This window comes from Lepidothrix coronata, unplaced genomic scaffold, assembly GCF_001604755.1.
Source record: "Lepidothrix coronata isolate B3197 unplaced genomic scaffold, Lepidothrix_coronata-1.0 Scaffold108, whole genome shotgun sequence".
Taxonomy (NCBI): Eukaryota; Metazoa; Chordata; class Aves; order Passeriformes; family Pipridae; genus Lepidothrix; species Lepidothrix coronata.
This window is the reverse complement of record NW_016690288.1, coordinates 364,307-374,596: the sequence shown is the minus strand read 5'-3', so window position 1 is coordinate 374,596 and position 10,290 is coordinate 364,307. Positions and strand designations below refer to the sequence as shown.

General features: G+C 54.2%; 1 protein-coding gene across 1 annotated transcript in view; it reads left to right on the top strand.

Moving 5' to 3' along the window:
* Positions 1-10,284, top strand: part of RNF43 (ring finger protein 43) — a 58,230-nt gene extending 47,946 nt beyond the window's left edge. Inside the window, exons 3-6 of the mRNA XM_017824033.1 lie at positions 577-732; positions 1,252-1,354; positions 1,779-3,308; positions 9,245-10,284. Of these exons, the coding sequence (XP_017679522.1) occupies positions 577-732; positions 1,252-1,354; positions 1,779-3,308; positions 9,245-9,288 (1,833 nt within the window). The 3' untranslated portion in view covers positions 9,289-10,284. The remainder of the gene's footprint in view (positions 1-576; positions 733-1,251; positions 1,355-1,778; positions 3,309-9,244) is intronic.
* Positions 10,285-10,290: the final 6 nt, after the last annotated feature.

The window sequence follows — 10,290 nt, the reverse complement described above, 5'->3', positions numbered from 1 at the left end:
GACAAAGGAGAATGGCTTCAAACTGAAATAGGGCAGATTTAGGTTAGTTATTAAGAATAAATCCTTCCCTGTGAGGGTGGGGAGGCCCTGGCACAGGTTGCCCAGAGAAGCTGTGGCTGCCCCATCCCTGGAAGTGTCCAAGGCCAGGTTGGACGGGGCTTGGAACAACCTGGTCTAGTGGAAGGTGTCCCTGCCTATGGCAGGGGGTTGGAACAAGATGAACTTTAAGGTCCCTTCCAACCCAAACCATTCGGTGATTCTGTGGTTCTATGATTTAGTATTTTTAGTAGAAATGAAGAAATTTCTAATCACCTTCCTAGAGTCAGATGTATTTTCCTATATGAGAATATCCCGTGTTTCCTGTAGAGAGACAATCCTTTGGAGCTCAGAAACTCAGCATTGCTGAGCCATTTTGAATGTCCAGAGCCAGCCGTCTCCTGCTGGTGACAAAAGCCTCCCCTGGCTAAGTCAGGTTAGACAGAAATCCACCTCTGGAAATGAGTAACATCCCCAAATTCCTGATAACCCCACTTTGGAAAGGGAATGCCTGTCCTGAAAGCCTCCCCTGTCTCTCAGGACTCCGTGCAGCAGCAGACCCTGCAGGCCATCGGGCAGTTGGCCACACGCCGGTACCAGCCCCGGTGCCGCCCGGCGTCGCGGTGGGACTCGGCCAGCAGCTGCAGCTCCGCCCCAGTCTGTGCCATCTGCCTGGAGGAGTTCAGCGAGGGCCAGGTAGGATGTGGGCAGGGCTGCTGGGCAACCACAGCTCCAAAATTCCCGGGTGGGAATTTTGAGTGTGGCAAGAGTGGGAGGCCCTGGTGATATTTCCTTCTGCAGCCCTCCTGAGGGCTGGGAAAGGGCCAGCATCCATGGAGTCTGCCTGCCCCTTGGCCAAAAGAGCCCTGTCTCTGCTGGAGTCACTCAGATCTCCTGAGGCACGTCTCCAGCTGTGGCTCTTGGGTAAAATGTCCATAAAACATCCGTGTTGAAACAACAGGACAAAAGTGGGATTTGCTGCTCCAGAGCACTCGGCCTGAAACCTCCCTGTTTCCAAGGGCTTTCACCTCTCTGGACATTTACACCCCAGAGCAGAACCTGAGCTACTGCACAGCCTCCCCTGTGCACAGCTGGGCTGCAGATCCCTCACTCTTAGACATCTTTCCATCCTGCAAGGCTCGCTTCCATCAAGAAGGACCCATCCAGGTCCTGGAACATGGTTCTCATTGCTCATACTCCTCCTCTTCTCTCTAGGAACTGCGGATCATCTCGTGCTCCCACGAGTTCCATCGGGAGTGTGTTGACCCTTGGCTGCAGCAACACCACACGTGTCCCCTTTGCATGTTCAATATTCTTGGTAGGGCTCAGACACAGCATTTTCTGGGCAGGCACGGGGTTGGGTGCAGGGGTTGTGACCAGGAGCTCCAGGTACCCTTGGGTGATGCATCAGCAGCTCCACGTGTCCCTGTGCATGGAATGTACGGGATGGTGTGTCCGTGGAGAGGGGTCCCTGTGTGTGAGCCCCCCAGGGTACAGCAGGACACTGAGCTTGGGACCTGCACCTAGAGGAGGGGTTTCCAGTCTTGGGAACTGTGGGCAAGGGCGGGGGGCAGCAGGGAAAGCACCGAGTGTGCAGGACCATTGGGGTTGTTTGGTGGTGGCAATGAGGAATCGCGGGACACGGCAGGATGTGACACTGTGGTGGGAGGGCAGTGGAGTTGGTGCCAGGGGTACAGCTGGGCTGTGGGACATGTGCTGGATGCTCCCTTTTCTCTCCACAGCCAGAGACTCAACGGACCAGGCCACGGTCGCCAGCTCCAGGCTGGCCCCTCAGGACATGGAGCCTGGACGGCGACTCCACCTTTTCCGCCAGCACCCAGGACATGCCCTTTACCACCTCCCACACCCGTATCCTCAGAGGAACCTCAGGAGCTTTCCCCCGGAGCCAGCCCACGGCAACCCCTTCTTCCACTCCCCAGAGCTCTCCCAGCTGGATTTTGACACCATCCACTACATGCCCTACAGACCGGCCCCCTCCCTGCTCGCCTGCGGCCACACGTCCCCACTGGCCCCGGGCCTGCTGGGCCAGCAACTCCCCGTGCCCTCGGCGTGTGGGCAGGCGCTGGCACCCCACAGGACGTGTTCCCTGCAGGCCCAGCCCCCCTGCCCCGGGCTCAAGGCAGCCCTGGCACAGAAGCAGCACCGCGCGCCCGCCCTGCGCCGGGGGGTGAGCCACGGGCACCAGCACAACAGCAGCGGCTCCGGGGAGAGTTACCTGACGGAGCACAGCGGGTACCTGGCGGACGGGCCGGGCAGCGACTCCAGCTCGGGGCCCTGCCATGGCTCCTCCAGCGACTCCATGTTGAACTGCACGGACATCAGTCTGCAGGGCATCCACGGCAGCTGCTCCACGTTCCGCAGCTCCCTGAGCAGCGACTACGATCCCTTCGTGTACTGCAGCTCCGAGGGCCCCGCCACGGACCACGGCCAGGAGCCGCTGCGGCCGCCCAGGGAGAGGCGGCCCAGGTCCTTGGACCTCATGGTGCCCGGGGGGGCTGCTCCAGCCAAGCCCCAGGTGCTCAGCCACGTCCACTACCACCACCACCAGCACCACCACTACCGACGGGACACGGAGTGTCCCCCCGGGCGTGCCGGGCAGGGGCCTGTGCCACGCAAACCCCGCTACTCTGGGGCCAAGGTTGGCTTCCACGGGGCTCGGACACAAAAGAGGACTGAGAAGAGCCATCACTGCCAGCAGCCTCCGGAAAGCAGCGCTGTGCTGCAGGAGGCAGCTCTGGCAGGACAGCCAGCCTGTCCCCAGGAAGGCCGGGAGCCCCCTCATGCCCTCTCCGCTTCTCCAAACAGGTTGGACTTCAGTGTAGATGCCAACAGACAGTTGGGAGCAGCTGGCACATCCCTTGCCCTGCTGCCCCCAAGACACAGCCTGCAGAGCCGGCATCACCGAAGGAAAAGAAAGTGTTCCCTGGAGCCCGACCCCGCTCTGCTGCCCAAGGACTCGGCCTTGCCCAAAGCCTGCGATACTCACCTTCCCCACGGCCATCCCAGTGGCTCCCGCTGCTCTCCCGAGGTCCAGCCCCTGATCCCAAGCGCTCCCCTGCCCGGTGGCTCCGGCTCCCGGCCGCTCTGGAAGTGTTTGGTGCCACAGTCCAGCTCCGAGCTGAGGAAGCAGGAGGACGGGGTGTCGGGACGGGAGGGAACCCGCCCGGTTCCTGCAGATTTCTCAGGGACAGGCACCCACCGACACAGTCTGAGTCTCCACCTGCACTGCCCGTCCCAGCAGGGTGGGCAGGGTAAGTCTGGTGTGCTCCTCTCCTTGCAGGGAGCAGGTGAATGAGGGGGGTTTGCCGAAGGAGCTCTGGATGCCAGGACACCTGGCACCTTCCCCATGGAAGCACTGACAGCAGGAGCGTTCCAGGGCTCACCTGTCTGGAGATGGTGGCCTGAACGATGAGCAAGTGTGTTAATGAGTGCGCCAGACCCTAAAATACTGCATATGAGAAATAAGGTGGCTAATTTTAACTAAACATCTCCAGCAGCTGGAGTATCTCCCAAAGGGAGGGATGGGACCACGTTTCTCAGTGTCCTCGCACCAGTCTGGGTGTCTTACTGGCAGAGTCATTATCTTCAAGGCTTTTTGGGCTCCAGTTGTTCTAGCCAAGCCCAGCTAACTGCAATCAGTGAGGAAGGAAGTGTGTGTGGCGGGTGGTAGTAGAACAGACTCAATGAGTTGATGGATTTGCACATCCCTGTTTCTCACCTGCCTCTGTTGCGTGGGAGTTGCTTTTTAGTGTCTTTTGGAAATCAGATGTAATTAAAGTTTGGCCCTTTGCCTAACTGCTGCACATCTCTCACTGAGAGAGGGAAAATGCCTTTGAGACGAGGCTCTTTGAAAGAACTCGAGTTTAGCTTCCAGGTCTTGCTCTCTCAGGTCCTCTGAACACAGCAACCTGCACGTCAGCCCGGGCAGGTGCCGGCTGGGAGCAGAGCCCGGCTCCCTTCCTCCCCCTACCACTGACTCACTGCAGCTCCTCGGGCAAATCCTTTTGATTTCGATACCAAACACAGATCTGGCTGCCTAATTTCTCTTAAAACACTGGCCCTAAACTCGTGACTCACCGTGCCCATTGTGCCGCAGAGATAATCACTTCCTCCCCGCGCTCGTCTGTCCAGCCCCGCTCCACGCCCAGGCTCCCGGGGCAGCTCCAGCCGCGGGGGCAGCGGGGCAGGGGGGGCTGGATGGGCACGGGCCTGGCTCCCCGCGGCGCTCCGGCCTCCCAGACTCCCAGGAACAGATTTTTTTCCCAGGCACAGAAGTGCCTGACACCACAGATGGGTGATCCGGGAGGCCCGCGGGGATGCTGCCGTTTGGAGAGATGAGGAGGCAGCAGTGCAGAGGTGCCTCTGGTTCACGGGTAGCTCTGAGTGCTGATGCCCTCCCGGGATCACAGCCGGGGCTTCCACGTGGAGAGAGCTCTGCTGGCTCAGGGAAAGCTGCTCAGGAGTTGCTTTGAGCTCCTACCTGAACCTGGGAGGCCTCCCCAAGCCCCCAGAGCAGGAGTCTGTGCACCTAAAGAGGGGTGCTGCCGTGCCCAGGGCATTGCAAGGTCCACGCCTGTGAAGTCTCTTTGGAGGTGGTCCCAGTGGCCTCAGTCTGTGCCCCCCTCCTTATGGCTCTCTGGCCCCCACCCAGAGCCAGTGCCAGCTGCTTTGCCAAGCACACCCAGCCTTCATTCTCTCTTGGAGCTGGAAGGACCAACGTGTTTGAAAGCACTGTGGCTCTGTTTGACTGCAGTAGCTTCTGGGGATGCTTTCAGGACCAGCCAGAGATCAGAATCTCCTTGTAAGGCTGACAAAATACATAGATTTAGGATTTAGCTTTATCAGGAACAGAGGGCAGAGCAGAAAGCTTGTGCAGGGCTTATGCAGAAAAGCCACCAGGCTGAAAACACGTTGGTTGACATAACACAACCTCTGAGTTATAATCACATTGGGGCTTTATCTTGGGAAAGGTGGAAATCAGTAGAGACCAAGTAAAGAGAGCAAAGAGCAATCTCAATAGACAGTCCCATGTAAGCAGGACACAAAACACAGACAAGGAGACCAAAGAGGAAACACATCAGTGTCTCCAGATAAATGGCATAAGGCTAAAAATATAAATGGATGAATTAGAAAGCCCAGCTTTAAATTAAAGTTTTGACATAAACTCTTCAGAAACCTAGTTTAGAGGAAAAACAGAGAGCAGGACCCTGTAATTCCCAGGTGAAATTACAGAGAGGAGAAGAGTGTGTCTCTTCTGGTGGCATGGGAGGGACACTCCGTCCTAAGGAGAGTGTGAAGTCCAATGACAAGTGACACAAAAATCCCCAATTGCCCCTAAGTAGAAGGAGGGTGGCATTTGGGTTATAACACACTATGTCAGTACAGGGTGCAAAGAGGAGCCTACAGAGACATGAGAGTTTTTTAATAATAATTCTGAAAGAAGCAGTCAAAAGACTAAGATGCTTTTGGGCACAGGGATCATTTAAAGCCCCAGAAAGGACTGGCCAAGCAGCAGGGCAGAGAGGGCACTGGGAAGCTGTTCTTCCAGAGTCAAGGTGTGGTAAGACAAGGAAATCAGGATGCCAAACTAAGTGCAGAGCCATGGAGAAGCACATGAGGGAAGATTTCTGTGAACAGCTTGTGAAAAACAGAGAGACTATTAATGCAAACATTTCCAGCTCCATCAGAAGGGAGAAGGCTGCCTGAGGCTCTGCAGATCCAGGGAATAACACAGGTCTGAGGGATGTTCAAGGGCTGTAAGTGCAGGGAGAGCAGAACAAACTGAATTTATTACAATAGTGATCAGCCTGGAAGCGCTCGGGGAGGTTCTCACCCTGCACAGGGCAGGGGCTACAGGATCCCTCGTGAATCAGATCATCAGTTTGAGTGACTCTGAATTACAGTGGAGAGTAACAAATTGCCAGGGGTACAGCTCACCCCCTGGGCATCCTGCAGGGCTCAAGCACAGAGCTGATAAATCCTGAACGTGGCCTGCAATCTCTTATCCATGCCCAGAGCCAGAAGGAAGAGCTGGGGGCAATATCAGCTGGAAATAGCTGAAGCCACAGAATGATGAGCCTGACTTTCCAGCCAAGCAAATTGTTCAGAATTCAAATGGAGGGGCTGACTTGTAGGCACATGGCTGAATGTGAAAACCAGGGGAGGAGGCACCCCAGCTTCTGTAGGGAGAGATAACGCCTGGCACATCTTTTAGGGGAAGGAAGCTCTCAAAGGATAAAAGGGAAGGTGCTCTCATAGGTAAATAACTGGCTAGAAAATAGGAGACAAAGTGTGGACCAGACTTAATGGAGGGAAATTAGAGAAGGAGCAAAGTGGAGTTCTCCAACTGTCTGCACCTTCCAGCAAGCTCATAAATATCCTGGACAAGGAGAGGAGATAGCAAAGTGTGTAACAGATAAAATCCACCAGGATGTCAGCATTGAAGCTGGATATAGAGTGTTACAGAGGGATCTCCTGCTGCTGAGCTGTGGGGGGCAGAGTGGTGGGGGAAATCCCATGGAAGTAGCACAAAACACCACACAAGCAGAGCCACTTCCGAGTAAAAATCAAATTATTATTAGGAGCTGGCTGGGCACTAATGTGAGACAAGCAGAAAGTGCCTTTATGCAGCTGCATAAGCCTGTGGTGAGCTCAGAGCTCCTGCACACCTCTTCTCAAAAAGGGCAATAGCAGGGTTGGGAGAAGGGCAGAGAGGGATGGCAGTGATGGGGTTTTCTGAGAAAACAAAGAATAGTGAGACTTTCATGTGGGAAAAAGGTGATTAGCAGAGGATATGAAAGAGAGGATATGAAATCAGGAAAGCAGGGGAGAAGGCAGATAAGAGGGACTCACTGGTGCTTAGAACAAAGTAATTGGTAGCATCAAACGGGAAACAGAAGCTTTAAAACACCCAAAAGGCAGCACATGGTGTGTAGTGAAACTGGTGCTGGTTGCCCAGAGGATGTAAGTGCCAGGAGTAAAATGGATTTGAGAGCCCAGATCAAGAGCTGGCAAATGCAGAGATGCAAATACACCCCCCGGCTCAGGAAGTCCCTAAACCAGGGTTTCCAGAAGCTGCTGGTGCTGCTGTGGGATGCAGCAGCCTCCAGGTGTGTGCTTACCTCGCCCAGCTGCCAGGTGAGGCTGAATCCTGATCCACAGCCCCTGGAGAAACTCCACTTGTGCAGGCAGTGCCGTGCGCCGGCGTGGCAGGGAATGACGCGGCAGATGATCCCAGAGAGGCTCGGATGATCTTGGAGTTTGTGCTGCTTCCTCGAGCACCTCCACCAGCCTGTCTCGGTGGGGTTTGCATAAAGATGCATCCCCGACTCCTCTCTTGCCTGGGAAACGACACCTGGGAGTTGTGCCAGTGGAGGATCAATCCTTGAACAATGCTGGATGGATCCTTTTAAGGGAAGTCAGACAACTGGCAGGGAATTACAGCTAGATGGCTTCCTAAACCGCCCCAGCACGCCCGGATGGCATCCCAGAACAGCCAGATTACTCCCACCACAGGCTGATGAAATCTCTTGATTTCTCTCCCTGGGAAACCTCACCTCCTGCAGCACTCTGGGCGTTCTCCCCCTCCCTCTCCTGCTCATCCTCTCAGCCATTCCCTTTCATGTCACGTCTTTGATCTTTACCGGGGAGAGGGAAAGGGATTAGAGGTAGAAGAAGACCACCCTTAAAACCCCTGTGGTGTCACCAAGATGTGCTCCTCCAGGTCACTGCCTTGGATGGGTCTCCATGGCCAGTCCAGCAGCCAAGGTTGTTCCACCTCTCCTTTCTTTTTTAGCCTTCCTTTCTGTCTGTGTAACAGGGGACACTTACACAGGCACAGCTTTCAGAAAATACTAGAGTAATGCTATTGGAGGCTGAGGGCATCTGATCACAGAGGGATTGAAGCTGGGAAGCTGCTGGAAGTGGCTTATTCCATGTACTGGTGACTCAAATCACAAATGTCTGATACCCTCAAACTCTGTCTTCAAGTACTTTGGCCATGCCTGCACACTTATGTTCATGTAAAACACCATGTACATTAATTTTCCCATGTCAATTAGCTACATTTTCCCAAGCAGAATCTTACTTGTTTGTTTTCTTCCCCTATATTTATTTTTCAAGGCTCTGTATAACCATCCAGGGTTTGCTGTGACTGTTGTGAAAAGTTGTTTTGAGTTGCTCTCTAGGAACCTCTAGATGGGCATTTGTTTCCTTTGGATCTCGGGAACACTCAGGAAAAGGGAAGTGGGAAAAATAGTGCCTGTGTGCCTTTACTGGGCTATTCTGACCCTGTGTGAGAGCTCTGGGCAGGCTCAGACATTTGGTGTGGGTGACAAAAGGCAGTTGGAGAGAACACACTTGGAGAGAAAGGGGCTGGCTGGAGCAGTGACTCAGGGTGCACTTTTTAGGCAGCCCTTGAGTTGAATGGTTCAAAATAAACTGCTGAGCATTTCCCTGTCAATAATTCACCAAGCAGAGGGGGCTGGTGAAGAGCCTGAGCTTGGTTGGGACTCAGAAGGAATTTGTGCAACCTCTTGAACACTGTGAAACTTGTGCCATCCCTGTCTTGCATCACTCACTCTGCTTTTGTTGTCTGGAGTTTCTGGTGCACCCTGGAAGGTGTTGCCTGTCTCTGTGTGATATGAATGAGTGTTATTTTATGTTCCTAATAATTTTTCAAGAACAAACATCAGAAAGCCTCAAAGGCAAGCCCCCAGTTAGTGATGGGAGTCCTGGGGAGCACTGTGCCCTTAGCCTGCCTCTTCTGAAAGAGTAGCTTGATGTCTCAACTTTACATTTTATTGTACTTTACCTTAGAGGAATAAACTGGTTGGGAGATGGCCAGAAAATTCCCTCTGAAAAATTGGGAGAAACTTCATAGAATCGTGGGCTGTCCTGAGGTGGAAGGGACCCACAAGGATCATCGAGTCCAACTCCTGGCCTTGTTCAGAACACCCCAACAATCCCACCCTGTGCCTGAGAGCATTGTCCAAACACGCTGTCAGGCTTGGGGCCATAACCACTGCCATGGGGAGCCTGTTCCAGTGGCTTAGTGGCTTTTTTAGTGGCTTTCCCTGCAGCATCTGTTCTCCGTATTTGCAGGGTCAAGGCCCCAGCAGCTGCAGAGCCCGGGAATGTTCAGCCAGGTGTAGCTGACACTTTTCTTTCTCCTTTTCTTTGAGTGCAGGATCTGAAGAGGAGGTCCAGGATGTCCATGAACACTCAGTCTAATGAAACACTGGCCTGTTTGCTCCCTGGGAGCTGGAGTGGGCACAGATGTTCGGCAGGAGGAGTTCACACCTCGCTCTCTGCACAGGACCGTGCGATGCCCAGCCCGGCCCCACCAGATACAGACTGCAAACAGCAGTGGGGCACTTGTGGTCTCCTCACACGTCCCCACATTGCATCAGTCCCACAAACAGAGCTGTGCTCTCCAGGCCCCCTTCTCTGAAGGCACAGGCAGCCCGTGGTCACCCTGTGGCACCTCTGCGTGGGCTGGGCAGAGGCACCAGCGGGAGAGCTCAGCGAGGGAGTGCAAGCTGCTATTTTGGCATGTTCATGCCACAGAAGGTTTTGCTAAACACTTCAAAAATAAACAAGCCTTCGAGACCAAAAGCTGCAGAAATGACTTTCTGTGGCCTGGTAGCTCCTGACTTCATTTCCTCACTTAGGTCAAAAGCCAGACTTCTCCAATTAAGTTTTCCATGCCTATTTCAGACACAGGAACAAGCTATTCTCCATCTCACCGCTCACAGGTCTGCCCTGCAAGGTGCTGCTTCTGACTCCAGTGGAAACCAACAGCTCTCACCACTTCTGATCCCTCCAGTGCCCCTCAGCTGACGCCGTCTTGGCCATTCCCTGCATTTGGCAGCAGCAGGAGAGGTGAAGACACAGGGACAACGTCAGCATTTCTGGGAAGGAGCTGGGTCAGACTCTTTCCATTGCAAAGAATCCACCCTCTCATCTGGCAATGTGAACAAGTCTCTCACTCACCCTCTAACTCCTCCACCCACCCTCAAACTAGGTGTCATGGCCAGCCCTGTTAAGAGCAACTCATTTTTTGAGCGTATTTCAAACCTGAGGTGTCCCCGTCACAGGAGTCATGGAAAATCCTTGAGTTCACGTGGTTCCTGCTGCTTCCTCTCTCACTGCCTCAAGACACAGCAAAAATTCCCAGCAGAAGCCTCCATAATAAATGCAGAGCAGGGCCCCGTCCATCGCCCAGCCTTACCT